At 38.8% G+C, this 26080-nt stretch overlaps 1 protein-coding gene across 9 annotated transcripts in view; it reads right to left on the bottom strand.

Moving 5' to 3' along the window:
• Positions 1-26080, bottom strand: part of ST7 (suppression of tumorigenicity 7) — a 154675-nt gene that overhangs the window by 17757 nt on the left and 110838 nt on the right. For 8 of the 9 annotated variants that reach the window (XM_075059152.1, XM_075059147.1, XM_075059153.1 and 5 more), the window contains 3 exons: positions 18911-19025; positions 9006-9078; positions 7359-7461 (listed from right to left, as the gene is read on the bottom strand). In XM_075059152.1, coding sequence (XP_074915253.1) covers positions 7359-7461; positions 9006-9078; positions 18911-19025 — 291 coding nt within the window. Of the gene's footprint in view, positions 1-6178; positions 6310-7358; positions 7462-9005; positions 9079-18910; positions 19026-26080 lie in introns of all 9 variants that reach the window. The other variant, XR_012654642.1, reaches the window with a different exon arrangement.

The raw sequence follows: 26080 nt of genomic DNA, 5'->3' as shown, positions 1-26080 counted from the left end.
TGGAACACTCTGTACAGTTCTCATCAGGCACTTCCAGAAATGTAAAGATCAAGTTCTACAAGTACAGAATAGAGCTAATCAAAGAAATGGCAACTCTGCTTTGTGAGAGGGCACTTGAAGACCTACATCTGTTTAAGTTCTCTAAATAGGAGTAACAGGTACCAAAAAGGTGCCTAGCTGTAGGTAGGGCTTGATTATTATGGAAGGAGAGATATGACTGTCCATGAAGATAGGATGGTCTCGATGTCCTAGAATATCATATCCATTTGTGCATTGCTGTATTTTCAAGAAGAGTTCAAGAGCCTGGAGGGCATTCAGGTTCCTGGAGGTTTCACTGACAGGACTCAGGGTCTGCTTGGAGGTAGCATAGCCAAGGGCAGCCCCCTTTCACGGTACCGGCAGGCTACTGCCACCCAGATACTTGACAGGCAGGACTGACTCCCAGCAACATGCTGGGTTTCTACCAGATTATCCATGAAATCAACACAGTCCCCCTGAAACGTTTTGGATTGGACAAGCAGACAAATTCCAGTGAAATGAAATGAAATTAAATGAAATGAAATGAAAAGAATCCTTCTTCAAAAACTTCCCAATAAGCTGCAGTCCTCATGCTGCCCATGTAAAGTGTGAATCACAGGCCTGATGCACTTTTGCATGCAACAATTATCTCCAGCTCTTGGAAAAAATTAGCCAAAGACATCTGATTGTAGTTTCCAAGAGGCTGCTATTGCACTTAATCAAAGATACTACACTAGACAGGTACAGTCTTCTCTTTAGCCACCAAAGACTTCAGGGTGGGATTCTGACAATTTATATCTCAACATTTCCAAAGGCCTCGGTCCAGAGCACAGCCCTGGCTGCTACAGGACTAAAATGGACACAAGATCTACCATACCACCAAAATTCATACCAGTATGAACTCCATCTGGCTTTACAAGAAAACAACCTACACCTCTTGACAGACACCCTGTTACTGTAACTCCTGATACACTGGCACCCTCTCAGATTCAACCACGACCTTTACAATTTAAGTAATAAAACTTCACTACCTTTTCAATACTTTGAATACACAGGGAAGATAGGAGCCCTCCGTCACCCTGAGAGGGCTCTGAACCCAAGCATGGTTCCACTTCAGAGGGAGAGTCAAGTAAGAGGCTAAATAAGAAATTTAGCAAGGAGCTAGCCATCATGAAGGAAACAGAGACGGCAAGCCCAGCACATCTCCAACTGCATTTGTTTTTCAATGTTGAATAAAGAAGTTTAACTAGTACAGGAAATAGCATGTCACCACCATCTGGGGTTATCATGTTCCTTTAAAAAAGGAATCAGCTCAGAAAAGACAGGCTAGAAAATTTCAGGCAGAATGACTTAGTCTTAATGAAGTTATGAGTGAATACTAAAGTTGTGCAATGACTTCTGTCATCAACAGATGGCTCAATCAGCCCTTCTCCACCACATTGTTTTGGCTTGGATTTTTTTGGTTGTCTTTTTTTTGGTTTCCTGGTCTCTCTCTTCTGTTATCCCAAACTTTTTTCCTGTCAAACCCCTGTATTTTAGGAGGTACAACAAGGGCAACAGTATTTTTCATGTGCTTCCACAGAGGACTTCTGGGCTGTTTACCTGACTTTGTAATAGATATTGCTCAGCTATAGCTATTCTGTACACGTATGGGAACATGCCTTTTAACGAGCATTTGGAGGATGACAATAGACCTTGGACACATGAAGTGCAACATGGTGGAGTTTATATTTCTATTGCTTGAATTGACTGAATATACAATATTTATTTCATAATATTGACCACACTCTGGCTACTAATTCTCCTCTGCTGGGAGTGCTTTTAACACTCCACATTAATGGGCTACTTCAGTACCCTTTTATAAAATAAATCAACCTATCTCAAGCAGGTTTCCTTCTTTTCCTCAATTGTGCAATTTGCCTCTGAAATTACAGCTCAGGCCGCAAATGGGCAATAGTCACTCCTGCACCTGTGACAGCATCCCTCCAGGCCAGAATATGAGAATTTATTGTTTGAACAGGAACTCTCCTCCTCCCAGCTGGATGAACAGCACAAGCTTAAACCAGTTCCAAAATACTGGTCTCTACATGCCCAGAGAAGCCACTTTTAGGTCGGTCACCTTACAAGTTCTCATTGGATTGATGGTAATTAAGAAGTTTGGCCTTTTTGCTGGAGATAAAAAACCAAATCAGTCTCACTGAGCAGTTAAAAACTCTCTTGAACATGTCTGGAATAGTTTCTCTGTAATATCATGGGGTGTGCAGAACAGATTCATTTCCCATCTGGCATATGAATTTGTTTGCACTGTTTGTTTCTATTAGCAACTACAACTTACTAGAAACCACACAAGCACACAGCCACAGTTCTTATTAAAAAAAAATTAAAATAAATAAGAAAGAAATGTGAAGGGATGAAATGGAGAACAGATAAATCTTTAAAAGTGTTTTAAGTCAATGGTTTGTTACATCTTTTTTAGAAACTGCTCACACACAAAATTTGCATTTCTTAAAGTAATATCAATATTTAAGTTGTTCGATTCAAATGCAGTAAAATTCAGCAGGTACTCTCTTTAAATCAACTCAGCTCCTAGTTTACATAGCAAACCCATACGACTGTGTGCAGAGCACACTTTTGACTCGCTTTTAACAGATATGGACCATCATCTGTTTTCTCTTCCCTTTGACTTTACTGAATAGCTCATGTCTCGTAGATCACGGAGAAGAGCGGGGGGGCTTTTCAGAAGGAGTTTGAATGCAGGGAGGGAGCCTTGCAAGTCAGTTCAGAAAGGGTGTTCCACAGTTGAGGAATGTCCCAGAAACAGCTGTGGTACTTTATCAGCATTAGCTTGGGATAGTTGCATTACATTTAAGTGCGGAAGCTCCAAACACAACATGTAAATAATATTGATGAAGTTGTGTGTGTGTGTGTGTGCGTGTGTGTGGATACATATACACTTTTTTTCCCACCCACTCCACAAATTACATACTCTCTATGACATAGGATGCACTACTCTCTTTTCCATACAAAACGCTCTGGAGTGATACCTCAGTGGCAATGAAAACTTTTTTGTTTAACTCTTAAATTTTTGAGCAGCATGCTGTCAGACAGTGTCAGAACATTTGGTTGGGACCAACTCCACAGTGCATGGCGCTACACTAAAACAAAAGGATACTAATCCATAGAATCTCATTTAAGACATAGATGTTTGAAAAAAAAATATTCTAGTCTTCACAGACAAGTGATACAATTTGTTGTGACTCTTCTTATAGTGAAATTCACAGCTCTGCTTTGTTCTCTTTCCTGCTGTACTGCTGACTTCAATCTGCTACTGGTTATGTTTTTCTTCTACTAAAAAGAACCCTGAAAACACTCTACCTGGTGAAGTGCTTTCTTTTTACATAGGCAATCTCTGCCAAAGTATAAAGGTGCAATTTGCTGTAGCTGAGTTGTTTCAGTAACATAAACAAGTCAAACTGTAGATAGATCTAGTATCTTTTATCAGATATTTTTCTAGTACAGCTTGAAAAATGAAGCCACTTTCAAGCACAGAAATCTTTTTACAGGTGAGATGTCTTCAGTTTGACAGTGGTTTGATTTTTGCTGCAGTCAAAGAGATCATAGTTGACATACCTGAGCTGGCCTTACCCTGCACAGCTCAGCTTCCAGAAACAGTACAGCCAGGTCAGCTGCCCAGCTTCCTGGAGAGATCAGGCAGGCTGCACTGATTGCCTTTGTTCACTTAAACCAAATTCTGGTACCTCCACATGTCACATCTTGACTCCAGTGTATTCCAAAACCAAGGAGAATTTATCACCTATGGCTGAGACTTAATGGACTGATTTCTGGGAATTAAATTGTCATTGACATGTACTCAAAAATGGAAGAGACCTGTGTCAAAAGAAGGTTATTTGCTGGAAGGGTGGCTGCCTGAAGAAAGACTGTCAGCCATATTAGGACTCTGTAAAAGGCATTTTTGTGCAGAAAACCAAGGTGATGCGTAGTCAACTAGAATCAATGAAAGTGTGTGCCAACATATTTATGACATACATACTGAGAAGACTCACAGAACCATGCATACACACTGGCTTCTTTCTATGTGGAAGGTAGGTGTTTTTGCAGGGTTTCTCACCTCTCTGTAAAGATGGAAATCTGGGACTTTTAAGTTACTGCTTCTTAAGGGGTTCCTACATCTTGAGATTACATTCAAAAGTGTAAGAAGTGTATCTGACTTCTGCAACATCACTATGGAACACTGGACTGCAATCTGGCCATAATCTCCTAGGGAAAAATCAGCAGCATTGTAAGAATCCCATGGTTGTTTTACATAAACCTGCAATATGTCACAACGGGAGACCCAGTCTCCCTTTCTTGCTAAATCCAGCTCAGCAGCATCTCTCAGTGTGTTCACAGTGTGTTCCCTGCACTCCCTTTGTCTGAGGATCTCATTAGCAAAAATATGCTATTTCCAGTTAAATGTCTTGAAAATGCATATGCAGTAATGATCTTTTTATGTGATAATTCTAAATTTTAATGATTCACACTGAAAATGGTAGAATCTCCTTTTGACACAAACCAGAAACATGTCAAAGCATTTTTGCTCTTTAATAGTGCAGTTCCCTGCTTTCAAGGCTTTTGCTGGGAACTTTGCAAATGCTTAAACAATTTGTCACCTTTGTAGTTTATTTCTTCCTTAGCCTGAACAAGAGACTCATTAGTGTTTAAATCCCAAAGAAGCTTTGAAGACATATTAGTTTTGTGTCACTGTTAGACTTCTTGTGATGCTGCTTGCTAAAACTTATCTCCATTTCATTAAGAACAAATTGGATATGACTTCAATCATAACTGAGGTATAATTTTATGCGCAGTATGGATCTTACAACAAAAATACATTTTTGCCACCTTAATATCCTTCACCTAATAGCAGAAAGAATGAGTGTGAATTCAGCAGTGCTGCATATTAATCTGTATTAGGCTACACTGTTGTAATTTTAAAATATGAACTAAAAACCCCCTAGAGTCTGCTCCCATTACTACCTTGTTATCCTGATAATTTGTATGTTTCACAAAGGTTTTCAGTTCAAAATGACAGACTTTGAAAAACTGAGGGAATCAACTAACAATGTAAATGACTGAAAAGCTCAGGAACTTAAGTGAGGAAGAGGACCGGAATTTCTTTAAATCAAAAGTACTGAAAATAACACACAATCTGCATTTCACACATGAGGATACTTGTCAGAAAGGAGATTCAGCCTTGCACTGAACAGCCACCTAGACAGAAGCTGGCTAGTGAGAAGGAGGTCACAAGCGATGAATGAAAGTACCGATCTACAAGAAAAGCAGGATCTTAGAAGTTTGGAATTGCAGCGGTTACAGAGCAACTGTCACAACTTACAGTAAGGTAGATTTTGCAAGAAGTCAAACCAAAGAAGAGCAAGCTCTTAAGTATAAACAGAAAAAGAACAAGCTAAAAAGTAAATGAAGACTTAGCCTCAGTTTCACGGCAGTGCAGAGCATGGAGACAATACAAAGATGGACATTAGGAGCATGTACAGAGGTGGAGGCCACTGCAGCCAATGATCTCTGTCCCTCAGTGAATGAACCAGTCCCAGAAATGGCCAAACTAACATAACTGACTTTTACAGCAAAAAGATTCCCACTCAGAATTAAGTGATCCAGTGATGACAGAAGTAAATGCAATGCCATTCATTTAAAGAGGAGGGAAACAGTATGTGTTAATACGGAATCATTAGTATGCAAACTGTTAAAAAAAGATTTTGATGGAAAGAATTATCAAATGCATGGAGGTTAAGTGAGGAAAATGGAACAGGCTCCCAAGGATTGCTCATGACAGGCTAAACTGGTATCTTTGCTTGGCAAGATATCTAATTTTTTAGACAGCAAAGACAGAATACTCTAACCGGACTTCAGTAAAACATTCCGAAAGGTTCACCCAGAACAGGACTGGAATACAGAGTTAAACAGGCAACCAGGCAGAAGAGAAATATCAATGGCTGTGTTGGTGCAAGAACCATTGGGATCGAAGAAAGTAAACAGAGTTCCACAAAAGCAGTGCTGGAACCAAAGTTCATTTCATATTTTCATTTTACAGCTTGACACAAAAATAGAAGATCAGCTAATAATACAAAGGGACTCATCTCACCTAAATCTTGTTGTCTAAAAATCAGGCTTTTACTGGAAAATAGTTGCTCCTTTCATAGTCAATGTAGAAACAGGCACCTCGGAGGGAAAGTCTGTCTAGAGATGTCTAAGATAGTTCCTTCTTTCCACTGCCTGTAGAGGAAGTCTAGATGATTTTATTAAACAAACAGCCTAACTTCCAGATAGCTAAACCATGCTATTTAGTGGTTGGCATAACAGATATAGTTCACAGAGAAAATATTTGACTCCTGCAATGCATGAGAATTAACTTTCTGCAATCCATGTGTACATATGGGAGAGGTTTTGGCTTTATCTTGACCAGACCTGGTGTTCAGCTGTACCTAATGAATAGGCTCCCTACATTAACACACACCAGTCTTCTGCTCTCCAGTGGAGGCTGCTTACTTTCAAAGGGCAATATTGGTCCAAAGGTTTGTGGGGTGAGGTTCAGAGGCAGATCTCCGAGGGCCAAAAAGCATCTGCCCATGGTTTGCCTTTACAATGAACCTACAGACTGCAATACTGAGTATCAGGTGATGAAATAATAAAATATATTAGCTTTCAGTAGCCCCTGGGCAAGATTCTTACTGCTGAGATACATATCTAGAAAGGGGATTAGGGAATTAGAACATAAATCCCTTTTCTTACTTTGTAGTTCTCAGCAATTCTTCATCTCTGAGCTTTGCATTCTCAGAACTTAATGACAGGGTGCTGCATAAAGAATTACTAATGCAACTTATATGAAACACAGCATGAACTCCAAACATAGGTCCCTTTGTAAAGCATGCCAAAAACATATTCTTACATATAATCATCAAAACAAAGAAAACATGCTATTTTGAACTAGAAGATCTTTAATGGCTGTTTTGTAAATAATAATCTTTCTTTATGTATGGTTTTGTCCTGCAGTGTAGCATTTGGTGGTGTCTACTACTGCAATCCACCACGCAATTGTTGCTCACATAGAGGACTCGCTTCAGCTAAAATTTCAAGTTGCACGGTCCAGAGTAGAAGACACTGAATGTGAAATACCAAACAAAAAAACTATGCATACCATCAGCTTCTTTCCCTTCCCATTGTTTGCTCCCCCTTCCACAATATCACTCATTAATCTAACACAGAAATCAGGAGTTAGGTCCTCAGCAGCGTTATAGCTACAACAATGCTTTCTCCATACTCACTTTTGGCACATGTGGATTAAATTCTACTGCTCTGTGAATAGCTTCTACTGCATTCATCTCTGCAGTACTCAGCCCTCGCCTTGAGGCAGCCTCTGGAGAAAATCTACAAAAGCAAAGAAACAAATACATGAGGTCAGAAATGCTAGTAAGAAAAAGCCAGAAAATGAATCTAGAACATGGGCCCATGTAACCAAATGGAGTCAATTTCCTATGCTCTCCAAACTTCCATAGCAAGTGGAAACTCTGAGTGATCTACGACATCAAGGCCAATGAAAATCCCAGCAGAAGTGGAAAGCATGTTTGCATCTAATCATGGCAGAAAGTCAGTTCAAACAGTCCTTTCTCTGTCACTAACCTAAATTTGCTCTAGGTACCTTACTAAGGGGCATATTCAAGGCTGAAGTTGTGGAAAAAAGAAAAGCAAAAAAAACCCCCAAAACCAATGCCAAATTATTGTTGGAGGGTTTCTATTAAAAACAAGTTTGGGGAGGTTTTAGGGAGGTTCCCAACCCAATGCCCCTGGGTCAGGTTGGGATGGAAGCACGATGCAGCAGCAGTAGCGGGTGGTCTACTGGCCGCAGCACCATTGAGGGTAGCACGCCCAAACTGTGGGCAAATCATCTGCCCCAGTGAATGAAAAACCAGACCATGCAATCTCTTTCTCACCTCACACCCCACGGCTAACTCCAGAGCTGTACTTGGCAGGCAGACACCACAGGGAAAGCTGTGACAACCTTAGCCCTGCCCTCCCAAGCTGGAGTCGCTGTGTAGGGAGGAAAGATGTTGCAGTAGGTACTGGCGATCTACAGGATAAAAAGAATGAAAGAAAATTACTTAGATCTTGATGTGTACATACACTTTAAAAGCAAAAACTGTCAGGACGTCAGTCAAGAAAATGGCTTTCCACTCTACTTGCTTTCCATCTTTAGGGAGGCATTCGACCCTCAGGTGCACAGACACAACTCTGCCTGGGATTTGTGTGAAGGCATCTGAGAGCAGAATGGGGATTTTTGAGCTCCATCTCACAAGGAGCTGAGCACCCTTTCAGAGCAGGCCAGCGCTCTCAAGTCCACGGGCATCAAGTAGGTGTGCTCAACACCTTGAAAGGTTGAGACCCAAGAGAAAACCATAACAGGAATGAGCAGATATTTGTGTCTCTAAAAATATGAACGTCATCTACCTCTCAGAATCCCTGACATAGTAACTCTAAATCCACCTGCCGCTATTTAAGTAGATGAGCAGTCTTCTGACAGCACTTGTAAAATGACATTGCTACCAGTGCATCCACATTGATTTACTACCTTTTTGTGGTCAGGTTTATACAAAGTTGAAGAGGTTCGGCCACACAACACCTTTTAGTTGCATCTTCATTATACTGCCTAGGAAGCTAAAGCTCACCCAGACAGTATACATAAAACTGAAACAAGAATTGAATTTATACTATTTCTCTTCTTTTCTTCTTTTGTAATATTTGAAGTGCAGTGTTTGATCACTGCAAATTTTTCTTACATATAAAGTAATTTTATAAATTTACTGCAGGACTGAATTCTCCTGCTAACCCAGCAGATTGTTAGGGTGTGGGCTCAGCTAAGAGAAATCTCGAGTTAAAACAGGAATTTTGCTGGACAGTGGTTCTTATGCACTTACTTGTCAGAGACAGCTCTGGCTTTGAGCAATGCAGCTGTGTAACAGATTGTTGCTGATTTTGGTAAGCTTATATCTGTTGAAAAGAAAGAAAAAAGTAAACATCTGAGAAAAAAATTTAAAAGTCTGCAGAAAGAAAAGTGTTTCATTGATACTTCAGAGTATGCATGGCATATGCAAAATTATTATGTGAATTCAGAATACTTTCTGATCTTGGGACTTGTACCCAATATACAGGTTTTAAAACCTGTGTTAATGACCGCTGGAACTGCTATTTAAGCAGCAACTGGGTTCATTAGAGAACTAATTCGAAGAGTGACATGACAGTGACATAATAAAATTAATTACTTCATACATAAATGTATAGGTAACCTGGAATACGTGAATTTTTCCATAGTTCACAAAACATCTAAGTAATAGCTGAGGGTTATCTTATTCACTTTTCTTGTTTCCAGTCAGAAGCAGTTGTCTAATATGAATATGTGGCAGCTATACGTGTTAAGACAGCTATTTAAGTAATAATGGATTTGACTTGCAAGCAAACAGCCATTAGATTTATTGCTGCTAAAGATCAACAGTAAAATAAGGTGTTTTGCCTCTTAAGGAAATCTTGGACCAAAACAGTCACCAGTCTCTGGCCATTTTATGCTGTTCCAGAGACACACAGGAGCCATAAACCTGACTTAATCCATTAGTTCAACTTAATTTATACCTGTTCTCTACTAGCAGGTTGGCACAAAGCATCCAAAAGGTAGAGAGAAATGCTGCTTAACAGACTTGAGTTATAGATTTGTTCCCACTGTTACAGAGAAGAATTGACTTCCACACTAGTAATCTACCCAGCAGACACATATTATACAGTGACTGAAATATTCCAGCATTAAAATGTTAAAGATTACAGCTAAATGAAAAAAAAAAAAACCACCACCAAACCAAAAAAAACAACACCACCCACTAAAGGCTGGATTCTGCAAACACTTCTGCACACTGCAATATTATAGCTTCCTATAGTAAACAGCAAATACACAGCATAGCAAATACACAGCACAGCAAACACAAGGCACTGGAGTAGGCCCACCATAAAAGTGAAGAGCAGCTAATCTGACTATTGTTCTAAGAAACTATCTATCCCTCAGTTTGTCATTAAAGTTGAATAGAAAGACAAAATTACCATAGGTCTCAGTAACTTTAGGGTTAAGAGAAACTTGTGATTTATGGAACCCCAGTGCCTTGCAAGACAAGGCTCCAAAAAGGAGTTAAAGACGACAAGCAAGTCATATCTCAGCAGTCACTATCCTTCACTTACTAACAACCAAGCAACCAAGCAGAACGTTGTTCTGTTAGACAGAAAATGTTGCCAGAATGACTGAGGTACTTTGAAAATGCTACCTGTTAAATCCTCTCTATTGTCTTTTGATGCACTTGCACTTCAAGTATGAGATGTAAAGATCTTGTTGGAGGCTCCCCTATAATATATTCCAACTATAATTTCACTGGAGTATGTAACTGTAGTGACTAAAGTAATTAAAATCAACAGCATGCAAAGCTGTCTGGGTGATAGATATGTTAATTACTCCACTAATAGAAGCTAGCTACAGACACAGACATGAGCACATCTTCAATGACAGGAGCAGAAAATATTTATAAGCACCTTCAATAACTCTGCTTATATGAGGTTTTCCTTAATATTAGGAGTTAAAAGTTATTTCCAGTAAACAGAAATTACCTTTTTCAGAACATACTGGTGTCTGTCTTTCAGTATAAATCTTATTCATCAAATCATAAATGGAGTGACAGGTAGGGAAATGGAAAAGGGAAAAAAAAAAACCACCAAGAAAACCAATGATATCCTGTCATTTATAAGGTTTTCAATTGGTCAATAGAATACATTTATTTTCACCTTACCTGTAAGTGTTTCTCTGGGCCATCAAGCCACCATTATTTCACAGAAAATATTTATCCCTGCATCAGTTCAAACCCAGTAACATTGATTCAGGATCTGACCTTTACAAAATTTTGCATGAATGACACAAAACAAGAGGTCTGCCTATAAGTCCCTGGAAATACATTTTCCCAGGCAAGAGGCAAACTCCACATATAAAAAAAGGACCAAGAAAAGAATGTTTGCCTAGACTTCTTTCTTTGAATAATGCAGTAAAAGCAACACTTCGCTTTTCTATCCGTTTGAAGGAGCTGAAAACTAGGAGGAATCAAGAAGTCTGGAGCATGTAACTGATGTAGCAGAGGAAAAACAGTTGTTAAGCTGATGAAAGCTGCTTGCTCAACTTCAAAGAAAGCAGGTATGCCAGCCAAAGCCAGATTGACAGCAAGAAAATGGCCATTAATACACACAAGCCATGAGGTTAAACAATGAGACCACTCAACATATAAAAACCTCTAACCACATGTATAAAGGCTAGTTTCTGCATCAGATCGTTGATATTTGAATGGAGAATGTTCAGTGGAAGTTGCATGGACCAAGTTGTGAGGATTATTACAATTCTTGGCTAAGAGATTAAACTATCATACAGTAGGAACTGAGCTTGATACAGGGTTATATACTAAAACAAAACACCGTATCACAAAACAATATGTTCTACTAGGCAGTAAATGCTCCTGAGCTGGAAACATCTGTGCATATAGATTGCAGGATGTTCCACAGTGAAGTGCTGGCATCTGTAAAGAAGGAAAATGTGGTGAGGTGAAGTAAGGCTCAGGTACACCACCTGAGTCATTCCTGCAGAAGAAATGGGATTTCTCAAGGAATGTTGTGTTCAAATCTGATGACCCATGGTCAAGAACAACAAAAGTAAACAGAAAGATTGGATTCTTTTTGTAACAATCCAAATGAAATAAAGTCTGAGAGAAGATACAACTGTTCCCTACGCATACCTGCAAGGAAAGGAAAAGGCTGCTTAGGTAAAGGAGGATGTTGGCACAAGAATAAACAGTTCAGAATTAAATTTAGGCTGGAGATTATAAGAAGGTTTCTGAGAAGTGAATTTTTGAGGCAGATTTCCAGGTAGAATAGCAGGTCAAACGAAATAGCTAATTCTAGGACAGAGCTTGCTCAGATCATGGAAGGGGTAATATCATGTAGCGAATGCAACAGCAGGGGACCTGACTCACCCAGGAGGCCTCTTCCAGTACTATGCTCCTAATGAGCAAGCAGCAATTATTTGAGGATAATACCTACAGTCCCTTGGCAATGGAAGAAATACATACAAATGTTCATGTTTATGTTGCTGTGGAGATAGCCCTCAGCAGGTCCATGCCCGCTTCCCTCCAAAAGTGTTTTGCTTTTTTTTGCTCCATATTAGACCATAAGTATTTGGTTCTGGTATATTCTCGTCAGATCACTACAATACTTTAAAATTCTCATACAATTTAGGCTTCATATCCAAAACTGGACCCTTGATTTTAGAGAAAAGCATAAAACAATTATGTCTGGTTACAACTTGAATTTAGCAAGGGAATCAAGTCTGAACTAGCCCTAGGAGATACATCCTCTGTCAGGAACCAAAGTGAAGTTTTTAAAAAATGACTGTGTCTAGCTCTGTGAGCCATCTGGCAAAATATCTTCACATATACTGTTTCCCACCCTCCTGTGATTACTTGTGGAGCTCCCACAATGTGCTGAAAGATGTGACTGCTAATCTGTTGTCAAAACCATCAGGACATTTTTGTCTAATAAGAACCAATGTATCAATCTAAAAAAGGCTCTCCTTCTTCCTTATTGTTTGTATCTTTAAGCAGAATACAAAATAGTCTAGACTTAATTTATGAGCATTTCCTTTCAATTAGCCCCAGTCAGCCATGGGGAGGGTTGGGAAAGTGAATTCTTACTGATCATTCCCTTCTTAAGCAGTTGCTTGTGAGAGTGAACTAATGGAAAGATGCTATGGATAGAGGCTTGCAACCATAATATCACTACTTCTCCACTACATATCCAGAATATGCCATATTTCACCTAAATAGGTCATGGGATCTATTGTTCTTACAGAATAGCAACTAAACCAAGAAATTATGAATCTGGATATGGACTGGTGCAACATCGCTATCTAAGTCATCAGAAGGCGCTAAATGTTAAGAGACAAGCATGTTGCAATTGCTTTAGTCATTAATAAATGCAAAACCTAGGTCACTAATCAGAAGTTATTCCCTATTTTGATGTCAAAGTGTATGTTATTCCCAAGTCAACAATACAGATTTCTATGGGCATAACTTCAGATAGGTGAACAGTCTTATCAACATTAATAGGACTTAAGGATTTCCTGAAAATAAGCTGAAAATCTGGGGCCATAATTTGCACAGTAAGATTCTTCCAGTCAAACTGCTAGTTCTTCTTCATATAGCACTGGAGAGAGACTACATTAAGCTGCTGGAATCATTCACATACTTCCAAATATGTAACTGAAAGTGTATCAACAAACTAGAAGAAGTTATGCAAAGAGGCAAAACAAAAAATGGTGGAATACAGGACACATGTTGTGCTATGGCTTGGGGGTGAACCCCAGCTCTGATTTTCTCTCCCTCAGCCTGTCTGTAGATAGTGTTTAAGTGATAGGCCAACACTTGCCCTGTCAGCACAGAACTCCCCCAGTTCTCTGCACCTGCAGGCTAGATTGTCAGCTCTTGCACAGGTGGTAGGAAGAATTGCTTATGGGAAAGATTGAAAGTGTTCTAGCAAATAAGTATGTGCAGGCTGGATCAGTGATGACAGAAGAGAGACACAGTCATCTATAAAGACACAAACATTAAGGAAGAAAGTGAATTAAGCTGATACAAATGGTTAAAAGCAAGGGTAATGGGATGGAATTTAATATATGAACTGAACATCAGGGGAAAAACACTTTGTCAAAAAGATCTCATATCCTGTAGTATTATCTCCCATGAGAATAGTCATTGCGTTTTTCCACAAAAGGTGGTAGAAAACATGCTGGAAGGAGCAAAACTATGAACACAATGATCTAATGCTTACTTTGTGCTTGCAAAATAAAGCAGTTCCGATTATCTCTACTTTTGACATTCTTCCTCAGTGGTGGGAAACGCCCCAATCAAACACAAACACATAGCCACTGTGTATGTTAAGGCCTGGATTTTGGTCCCCTGATAAGATGGGAAAAAGATTTCGGCACAAATAAAAAGTGTTTATTTTGCCATGACCACAACTAAAACTTAAACTCTTCAGTTATGGAAAGATTTTGAGAGTCACTGCTGGTTGTGAACACTTCATATGCAACTGTTGCTGAGATGCATATCTCAGGGACCAGGCAGGTGTCAGCCCCTTTGATTTGACCAAGTTCAATCCTAAATGCATATAGAGGGGAAGGAATAATTTCTCCTATAGGAGATAAGAAAGAACAAGATTAGTATAATTAGTTTAGACTTTTTGTGCTTTTGCACAAGCGGGAGAAACAAAAAAACTCACAGAATCATATGGCAAAAAAAGAGACCAGATGGTATGAACAGACACAGAACTGATGCAGAGACCTAGTTGAAGTGACAAGTGATTTTGGTGTGGAGGAAAGAAACCAGTTCTTAGAAGCAGAAGCTGAAAAAGATGTAATTGGAAAAAAGACAAACTAGATACTGTTACACAAACTAGAGGTCTTACCTGATTTGTGTCTCTTGGAGAAGGTAGACTAGGCTTTGGTATGACCTGAACTAAAAGGAACTTTCTCTTAAGGTCTCTCTTTCAAAGAAACAAAAGGATTATAAAACAGTGTGCATGAGGTAATAGTTCCATACTGCCACTTGCTACATCTTTAACTCAGAAGAAAATCCTTTCTTTCACTTAGAACATCTACCCAGTTAGCTCCACCAGGTAGAACATCTGCTCAAAAATACCAAACATAATCATGGCAAGTAATGAAACTGATGGAGTGGAGCTGTGAACTCAAATACATACATATACACAAAAACCCTGGAGACCATAGCTAATATAACTGAAAACTCCATGCAACTGGTTCATCAATCTGCAACTCTCTACAAAAGAAATGTCTTCAAGTTCAATGTAAATAGAATTTACCCATTCATAAATCTGTAAGGACAAGAAGAAATTGGACAGAGGGGGACTGGAGAAAGAGAACTAGCCCTGAACAGGCTACATTTTAGAGAACTAATTTCTCTACTTTAACTGTTTGGATTTCACTAAGTTGAAAGTATTCCAAGACAAAGAAGATGCTGTTTCTAAACTGTTTCTTGAAAGGCCTGCATTTTGATTTGACATTAAAGTAGGATTCTTCAAAGTAAGCTGTTACCAAATAAAAAAGTGTCATTGCCTAGAGCAGAATGAGACCTTTTGTATTTTAAAACCACTTTCTTTCTATGTATCCTTTGGTCTAAATTATCTTCTCAAGTGAACTCTGAATTCGGGATTCTGTCTACATGGTGACATGGTCTTTCTCCTTCTTTGCAAGGGGATAAGTGGAAGGGGAATCTGTATAAGGTGTTCCTCCTGCAAACCAGAAGGCTTATAGTCTCACTGGAAAACATTTTAAAAAAGGAAAGCAAGGACAGGTTTAGGGAGGAACCATTGCATCACTATGACTAAATACACAGGCATCCATTCTTTTTAAATCTGACTTTCATTTGCCAGAAAGGTCTGAGTTTTCACACAGTGCCCAGGTTACCAGATAATAACAATCAAAGCAACTGGCTGCCCAAGGAAGTTAAAAAATCCTTTGCTCTAAGCACTACAACAAGCAGACCTACTCTACTGGAAAACAATCCATTTAAAAAGCAAGGGAAGAGGAGCAGAGAAACTTTATCTACTATGAATACCAGAAGCTTACTCCATCAAGAACAGTCTCTTTAGCAGCCATAACTATTTCTGCTGTAAATAACATGGATATGAGTTAAATCAGAGCCAAAAATCTTTTCAGAATTCAACAGTATTTAGGTCATCTGCACTCCATTGACAGACACTGAACTCTGAAACCATAATGATGTAGCTCAGCAACAGTGCATGCCGTCCCACTAATGAGGCCCTTTTTCCATGAATAATGAGTATGGACATCAGCTCTGTTGCCAGGTACATAATATAAACACAATTTAACACATGGCTTTTGGTAAGCACTGTGTCTGCTTGCAGAGGCTGAGGTTTCGCATAATGTGATCCAACTTTTTAGCCCAGGGTGGGGGCAGACTGTTCAAGGAAATAATTTGTTCATATGTTATCAAAATACAATAAATCAGGTTCGGTCTTAGTCAAAAAAAGGCAGTGGAGTGGGACCTGCAGAAACTGCAGATAGGAAAGTATATGAGTTCATTGTTTTATATTCCAATAAATCTTACAACACATGAAGCTGATGAGTTCTAAAATGAGCTGAGACTCCCCGAGATGGGCCTTCTGAGACTCATGAACTGTAAGGGTTATACTGGTTAAGCCTGTGTTTGCTGAGTCCTTGTGCATACCTAGTGTATACACACACCTTTGTTTATATATGGCAAAGCATGAGTTGAAACTGCATGGGTCCAAACAGACAAAGTAAGAAGAGTTATATTTTGAAAAGCCTCATTTGTTACATTTACGACCTCAGTTTTGACTCTATCAGATGCTTTCAAGAAAATAAAATGCACCTTCAAGTTTTATCAACTTCCATGACACCAAGTGCCACCATGGTATTGTTTAAAACTAGGGATCACTCCTTTAGTATACAAAAATAGAGCTGGCACAGGAGTTTAGTCTGAGATTTGGGAGGGCATGGCTTAACTCCCTGTTCTGCCATAGTTCTCCTATCTCCCAGGACTATTATCTCATAACTACATTAAAGACATAAGGGTGCCAACATCCTGTGGTGCCCAGGGCATAAAAATGGGCATTTCTATTTACTTGCTTCTTAACATGCCAAAATAAAGTCCATGGGGGTCTACACCTGTGTCACAGGAATTACTGAAATACAAGAAGCTACAAGAAAGATGCTTATATTACCACTTTAATTGCAGATTTCTTCAACCAGACTAAGCACAACCAAGATCTCTCCCAGAGTCATTACTGCTACTGGATGGCAGTACTCAAGGGCCTGGGTGATATTTTGATCTCTGCTTAGAATGACTTAACTCCAGAAAGAGTTGAAAACATTCCAAGCTGGACTAGTAACAGTGAATATCACTAACGTTGCCTGTAATCAGCTGCTTATTTATCTTTTGTTAAATAACCTCAGCTCTGCCACAGTCTACTGCAGGGGTCTCAAATTTGGCAGGATGATTGTGTTAGTATCAAGCCAATGGTCTATTGCTAGCCTCATTAAAATTTATCTTAATTTCCTAAGTTGTAAGATGAGCCCAGGCACCCAGGCAACGCAGCAGAGAATGTCAAATGAAGAGGAGGCAGAAGCCACAGAGAAAAGGGTAGATGGAAAAGATGCCTGATAAGACAGGAGCTGGAAAGTGGGTGAGGAGGTGTATTATGACCATCACTGCCCTGAAGAGAAGACTGGGATAGGTAGTTAGGAGAGGCAGAAGAATGGAATTGGGAATGAGCAGTACCGGCTGAACAAGAAGCCTCTGGTAGGAACTGGGAACAATAGGAAGCTGAAACTGACCATGCAAAAGAGAAGTAGAAGACAATTCAGTAGACAATTCAGAAGATCAACTAAGGGCAGGCTGGAAAAGATGCTAATTCCCTTAAAGAATCAAAGAGAAAGAGTGGCCAAAGCACTGTGGATATAGGCTCCAGAGCCCATATTGATAGCCTTTTATACAACAGTATCTCAAATGATGTCCATCTATATTTTCAAAAACTTTGCAAGTTACAAGCCTTAAAATCTCTGTTCAAAGAACACCAGAAAGGCTGAAAGAATTAGTAATTAAGAACATTTTAAAGGCTACAAGATCAACCTAGAGGAAGAGTTAAGAAACATCAAAATTAAGGCGCCAGTTTCACTTAATTCAGCTATTTGATTCATGTGTGTTATGATCTCATTTTTAGTTACATGATTACATTAATATTCCTGTCATAAACTCCCTTGCCATACTCCAGTGCAAAGAATGAGACTTTTCTGAGGATGAATGAGGACTGTGTAGTAACACAACAGGAAACCGATAGCTGTACGATTCCTGATTCACTTATTGCAGAACTTGGAATGTGGATAGTGAGTAAGCTGGGGTCTGTAGAAAGAGGATGAAGAGTGGCACTGTGCAGGTTGATGAATGCTGCTCAAGAGAACTGTATTCCTGCTTCTGTCACAAAGTTTTTACACAATACAAGGAAAACCCATGTAACTTAAACTAAAAAAATGTATGCCAGTTGGTGCTTCTTACTCTGTCCTTTCTCCATTTGAGACACTGGTATCTTGAATTCAAGTTCAAAGGGGTAGAGCTGAAGTCAGCAGGAGCTACAATTTGAATGTAAAAAGTGATGAAATGCTGCATAAACCAATGATTACTGAGAAATACTGAAAATTAACGTGAAAAGTTCACCTAGTCTTCTGAGCTTTCCAAGTTTTCCCCATAAGACATGAAGTCTGCTACTCACTAGACTGCTGTGAAGTTAAATCAATTAATGTTTGTAAAGCACTTGTATGCTACTAAGTCAACATTCATAGAAAAGTCCACAAGGGAACTGATAATTCTTTCTTCAGACAAGGTTTGAATAGCATGCAATAAAAAGTCTGCAGAACCTAAATAGTTGTTCTTTAAACATCCACAGAAAGCAAAGAAAGCACTGAAGAGCTGTTAGTGAGGTCCGTTACCCTACATTACCCTGTACCATGAATTAAGCATGGGTTGGCAGAAAAAATGCACAATGTTTAATCTTTGGATTAAGTACTGTGTAAGGGGACCTATGAAGCTCGTGCCAATCACCTTAATTACAGTGTTTCCTAAATTTAAAGGGTTTGACTTAGAAACATTGCTTCTGTGTGTACCATACAAAGAAAATATAAATATATATATGAACTCACCATCATACTTCGCTAAGACTGCCTGGACATCTGCATATGCTTGCAGTTCCAACAAAGCCTCTAGCAGGTTTTCATGGATGTTGAACATGCTGAGCAGAGGAAACTCCTTCATCAACTAAAATCAATAACACATGAAAGGGTTAGATTATTAACATGGAAAAGGGTTTCTTGTTCAAAATGCACCGAAATAACCAACACAAAGTTAAAACCCCTCAGTTTCCCTTGTCCTTGGCTCTTGCCCAGAGTTCACTATTATCTCAGAAATTTCTGAGCTCTCAGTGGACACTGGGTCAGGTTTGCATGGGATGTAATTAGTCAAATCCAAGAACACAGCTGCCTGAATATGTAACTGTCCTTCAATTAACAGGCTTCTTCAAAGTGAAAGAGAGTTATCTTATTGTACTGGAAAAGAACAACAATGGAGCTCCTGTATATCAGCAGTAAGTAATCCAGCACCTCTCTGGTATATTAGTAGAAAAAAACCAGAAAATACATTGAAAAAAATCAGAATAAAATCAAATCAGAGAAGCTTACATATATGCAACTATATTATCAAGTATGTGATATTAGCATTTGCAATCATGGATACTTTAGAACACAACTGCAATTGTGGCCAATATGAACCCCCCCACAAAAAACCCAAGAAGAGAAAGAAAAGGCAGCATCAATAGGAAAGGTAAAGTTTATACAAATCTAACACTATAACTAAAGACTCCATCTTGTATGACAAACTGCATGAAATGTGTAGTTAAAATAATCTAATCCTTTTACATGTAAGTGCCTTTACTTTACGAACTAACCCTTTGAGAGATACCAGGGATTTGTTCTTAGACATCCTCAGTTTCCGTGTCTGCATAGATTCAAATGACTGAAACTGATATTCTATTGCATCTCCTTTTAGAAGCCACCCTTATTAGAAGCATCCATGTTTTTTGCTGCAGAATTGATTAAATAATATTTTTTATCGTCAGAGTGATTCTCTAAAAAACTGAAGTCTTAAAAGATCCTTGCTTCCTTGTGTCCTCTTTATGGTTGTTATACCTTAACTGCATGATGTACATTCAGCAGAAAAAGGTCCCACACAATGTAGAACCAGGATAGCTGATACTACTGCTGTTCTTCAGGAACTTTGAGGGGAACACTATCATTTACAATCTCTCTGAGATGGTTTATGAGAACAAAAATACTATAACAAGCCAAGTAAAGAAAATGATACAAAGTCAGCCTTGCTCAATTTGAAAATACTAAGCTGGACCTGAAAACTCTATCACTTAATATACCTATCTTTGAAGATATAAATAGAGAAACTGGTGAGAACCAGCAAATCTTAAGCTCACAAACAGGTAACAGAAACAAAAATAAGCCAGGATTGAAACAAGAGGGGTGGAGGTTCACCAAGAACTTTAGAAAATGAGAAACAGGTAATGCACTAGAGCTTCTTCACTCTGTTAATTAAGAGACCTTAACAGGTAAACAGAGATGCAAAGCACAGAGAATTTCTTCCTTGTGTTAATGGTCTGGCATAAGCTAATGTAAGAACTACTCTGACCTTAAGGGATAAGTCTGTCTAAATTTGGCTATCTAGACAGTAGTGACTTTGCTGCAGTTTGAGGATTATTAAAATATCAAAGGTAAGGACAGCATTGTTTTGTTTAACTAATTATATAAATTTCTGGTAAGAATCATGATCACTGAGACAGCAGCTGAAAGATCTCACTGAATTTTTTATGCTAGTGGCATGGGGATGGCCATAAAGCTCCTAGTTTCAATGGTAGGAGCTGAACCTGTGAAAAAGAACACAAACAAAACTGCACAGTTTGCAAGCTTTTCACCTTCTCCAGTTTTCCAAAAAATGGGACCACAGGCCTTGGTGCTCATCTAGGTTAAGTGGAAGGATTTGACAATAAAATAAAAAGTTCTAAGTTATTGCTTATGAAGAAAAATAACTGCAGGTGAAAATTCACATAGCTGGATTCATCAGTTAAGGATCCAACATAGAGCCTACTTCTCTTCATTCTTGTCCTTACTCACGATTGCATTTTTAACAGAGGAAGCTACTATTTGGCAGGAAAAAAGCATGACAGAATCTGGCCCTATGTAAATAGTGATTTAAAGTTCAGAATGAAAAAGTTCAGAATGAACATATTGCAAAGAAACCCCTCCAAGGGATTAAGAAAGATTATCCCTGCCCATTGGAAATGAAAAATGGCTGGCAGAACAACATTCCCTCCATCAGTGAAGAAAAGGGAAGAGCTGCAGCTAGTTATAGAGGTACTGTAGTCAGTAAAAGCTCTTACTCTGGTCCTCCGTTTCTCGCTGACATCACTCAGTGATTATTTTTTTTTATTTTAATTAGGTTCTGTCAGAGTGATAAACCCTGCCTAAGACAGCAGTAGAATAAAGGTCACTGTCTGGACTGCCAGGTCTCCAAATTGACAAGTGTTAATAAAGGTTTCACCTGTGAAAGGTCAAACGTTAAGAAGTCCAACCCAGTTATAACGAACTCAGTTGATATTGTAGCCACAAAAATAAAACACCCTAGCTACTCGAACACTGACTGTGCATAAACAACAGCACGTTTGCTATTAAAAAAAGAAAAGGAAAAGAAGAGAGGACATGAACTCATTTCTCTGTCATCTCAGGATGTAGAATATATAGTTTTCACTGCAAATAAATTTCAGTCACAGTAAAAATTTGTTATTTGAGAAACTTTCCAGAAAGTAAAGCCACTTAAATGGAAGAATATTATGACAGGTCATCTTTTAGGCCTCACAGCGAAAGCAAACACTGGGGAAGAAAAAAACAGGCCACAAAGGTTGCAACATAGGCCTGCTGGATGGTCAGGGCAGGCCAAATACTGTGTCATGCTACGGAGCAATGGAGAGCGGACCGTGAGCCTGCTCTCCTCCCCTCCCTAGTAGATGGAGAGGGAGGCTGGCTCATACTCCACACAGAGATGTAAAGATGGGCACATTATCCCTGAACACAAGATGAAAAACGTACCCTCAAGTTCCCCAGACCCGTACAGCATCGAGCTCTATTCTGGACTCTAGTTTAAGAGGCACAGACTTCCCTTTGCACCCAAAGATTCATTTTCTGTGAAGTTACAGACTAACATTTGCCAAATCATTTGGCTTATCAATTTTAATTCTCTTTAAGTCTTTACTGTAACCTGACAAATGCTTTCATTTGAGTGGCAAGCACTGCACTTAAAGAAAAGAGGCTCTGTTATCATCTTTCTCCACACCTCAAGATATCAAGAAACAGTCATCAAATTCAGCACTCAAGATTTCTCACCAGAGCCACTACAGCTTTTTACATAAACACTAGTTAGGACTGAAAGTTTCTTTCTAGAATTCCAGTTAGTTGGTTTCTCAGCTGGTATGAAAGAGCTGTGCTCCACTGAGCAAAGCTTGTTTTTATACCATAGGAAAAAAGACACCACTCCACTATGAACGTATTCCCTCCTTACAATATAAGGGTGTTCAAACAGCCATTGAACATATCATGCCAAATCTATCTTCACAAGGATTTTACTTTGAACTTGTATTTGTCAAAATACTTTCTACTGATGAAATTCAGACCTGGGGCTGGGTTAGCCCATATTCTGCTCTAATTGCTCTGCACATTTGGGGGGAAATAGATACATATGTAGAAAGTGGAATTGCTTTTCATTGAAACATTCGTTAGGTATACTGCAAATACACAGAAATGTTAGCTTTTGCAGATAACTAATAATTTTTATTTTTTTTGATAAATAATATTTTGGGAGTATAAGCTCACAGAAAAATTCTGGAAATAAGTCTGACACAATTGGATATCTTATCACTAGTCCTGGGAGGGCCGTACTCCCAGACTCACCCCAGACCAGATTGCAGGGCGTAGGTTCAATGGTTTTGTGAACCATGTGAAAACGTGATGATCACAAAATATGCTTTATGGTACAAGGAAATCCAAATCTGATTTATTGGATGAGGAACAAGTTTTATCTCCCAAAGAACATTTTAATGAAGAGAAATCCCTTCCCTGAGAATATCTCAGTCATCAGTATTTTCTCATTTAGATCTGATTTTTGAAACATTTTTAAGGAATGTAGCTTTAAGTGTTGCATCCGTTATTCTCCCTGTGATGACATTAACATCATGCATCCATTAACAATGATACATTATTTGTGTAGAAAACCACTTTAAGCTACAGCTTATGCCTACAACTGGACCATGGGACTCAAGGGAATACAGAGGTGGATAAAGGAATGATTTTATATATAACCTGGTGTTGACACATTCATTCTCCATTTGCATTACGGCTGTATGCATGATCACATATTTTACAGGCAGTGCATTCATTGCTGCTTATACTCATATCTTCTCAACAAATAAACAAAAACATTTTTAGATCAATGTATTCAACTGAATGCATTCATAAATATGAAAAGCGAATTCAGCTTAAAATGAAGAAACAACAACAAGCAAACAAGGGAAATTCAATGCAACAGTTGACCTGTTACAAACTTAATTCCTAGCGTATCTGTTCCCACAGTGCGTATCTGAAATGGTAAAATCTGTCTCCTAGAAGAGGAATGAGTGAGGCTGCTATCTTCCAGGTGCAACTGCCCACCACCATTGAAGAGTGAAGCACACAGTATGGACAGCACTGTTATTTTCACAAGTGCTTTGCATAAACTGCTTTCTGGTATATCCGTAATAACTGTGAACTGAAAAGGTAGAAAAGGCAAAACTCCAAGCCATTTCTGAGTAGAAAAACAGAAACTTCCATTTCTGTGGGCTTTGCTGTCTACAGCTGAGCTTTCAGATGTCTAAGCTCTGACTGAAGCTTACCCTGGGCTTGAGGCATTTGCAACATGTCACTTCATGTTGACTTTCTGATGTCTAATAAGATACACTACTGCTTAAGTTTTACTCCTGGCCAGCTCACCTGGCAAGGACAGAAGGGAAGGAACATTGTCAGCAGACTAAGGCTAGCACACAAAAAGGCTCTGGTAACATAGTCAGATGCTTAAAAATTAGGTTAACTCCTGGTCCTAAAAAGTGCAACTCATTCTAGCGTGGTCTCAATGTGAGTGGGATTCATGTGATGTAAACAGACACTCTCATAGCTCTCGGAGTTGAAAAATGATCTGAAATACACTGGACCTACACAAATTAAAATTCTGCTTAATTACAGCAAAAGTAGGATTCTGTAATTTAATGCATTTCTCTATGTGCCGCATTCCTTTTGGCAAATAATCACTGTTTTGTTTGGAAGCAGCTCTGCAGTTACTCTTTCACAGCTCAGAGAGGACAGAAGCTAAGAAGCCAAATCTGCCACATCCTGCTCTTTTGGAGCTTGGAAACTATTAGCAGTAGGATCCACATATTTTCATCCATGTGTGGAATTCAGGGAATTTGATGTGTCATCTAATGGTTGAACTTCAGAGTGTCAGAAAAGAGACCCGGATCTAGTTTACACTAACTGTGAGATGGCACAGGTATAAAATTTGCTGACATTCTGTTTTTAATTTGCCAAATGTAAGTTTAGTCCTAGTGCTCCGTAATATTCAGATAAAATGACTTCTCTTTAATGTAGGATTAACAATGAGTCAATAAAGTGAAAAATATCTTACCAAATATGCAAACTCTAAGGAAATATGCTAGAACATGCAGCCTTTATGTTCTCTCTTAATTGGAGGATTAAAGCCTTCAGAGTATGACTTGAGTTCTTTAAGGAGTATAATTATGAAAATGCTGTTATTTGGACTGTGTTGTAAAAATGCATGTATTTCAGGAATAAAGAGAATTTTAAAGGCAGACGTGGCATGAAACCAGAAGAGCACAAGTTGTTCCAGATGTACATTTACTACTGAACAATCACATCACATAAAAGTAGTAAGTGATAAATTAATGTTTGTTACATCAAAGATTAGTAACTTTACAAAGCATAAAATTAAAGTCATAATTCACAGCTCTCTTAAAAACCATTCCTTTATTTGCATCATCCCCAAGTACTTTTAGCAGAAACTTTGCCATATTTTTAGAAGTAGATTTTTAAATGAAATTAAAGTGAGGAAATTATCTAATAGCTCAAAAATGAACTAGGAGATTCCAGAGAGATGAAAGAGCGTAATTAAAGGACAATACAAAGCCCCTGAACATGGAGTGATGCAAGAGGGCAGACAAAAAGAAGTCCAAGTTACCAGGGCTCCTAACAAGACTATGTGACTATATTCTAAGACTACATTCTATCTTAATAGAATCGCAACACTGGAAACCCATAATTTATATGAGAAACACTATTACAGGGTTTAGGCAGCAGTCATCAAATTTCTAGTTTTTGAGGGCTTTGTGCAGGATCACAGTCATGACAAAAAGTGAGAGATCTGAGTCACGTGCAGGTAAAGGGAAGGAATAAACCCCATCAGGGGAATCACAGAAGTCTCCATTTTGTTTAAGAGCCCATTCAAATGAGGGATGTTCCAACCACCCCTCCCACTAACCCATAACATGTGAATCCTGTGACAGAACAAATCACATTTGAATACACAGACATATGGAAATGTTAAAACCAGCATTTGTCACTCGCTATTATTGCAGTGCTTGTGTGTCAGAACAGGAATTAACTGAGGATACTGCTCTGTGGTGGAGATTGGCAAATGTCACCATTCACAAGAGTAGCACTCTTCTAAAATTTATGAGATAACTCTTGGCCTCGTTTAACTAAGAAGTATTTTTCCTTCAAATTTTAATAAATAGTACTTTAAATAACTGCTACAGATGTTAATAAAGCTAGAATCCCAGTCAAGGCAGAGCAGTCTGCTTAACCTGACCTGTGTAACACAAGCCAAAGAATCTGACTCACTAACCCTTGCCTCAAGCACAGAAGTATTTGGGAGAGACAGACAGTAGCTGCCGATGCAAGCAGCTGCAGAAGTTGTGTTGTTAAGTTGCTAGGGATCATAACATCTTTATTAGCAATTAGTCCTCTCTTTGTTTCACACAGCTTGATAACTCAAGGTGCGGAACACTGTCCCAGCTATGTATTCCAATTACCCAAGAGCAAATCAGCAATACACACAAGAAAACAGAATTCAACAGAATATTGAACAGAAAACCTTATTCAAAGCACAGCAAAAGAGGTTGCCAAGACGTACGCTACATTTGCAGAACCATCATA

The sequence above is a fragment of the Buteo buteo genome, chromosome 28 (assembly GCF_964188355.1).
Source record: "Buteo buteo chromosome 28, bButBut1.hap1.1, whole genome shotgun sequence".
Classification (NCBI taxonomy): domain Eukaryota; kingdom Metazoa; phylum Chordata; class Aves; order Accipitriformes; family Accipitridae; genus Buteo; species Buteo buteo.
Note: the sequence above shows the minus strand (reverse complement) of the source record. Positions and strands in the feature narration are given on the sequence as shown.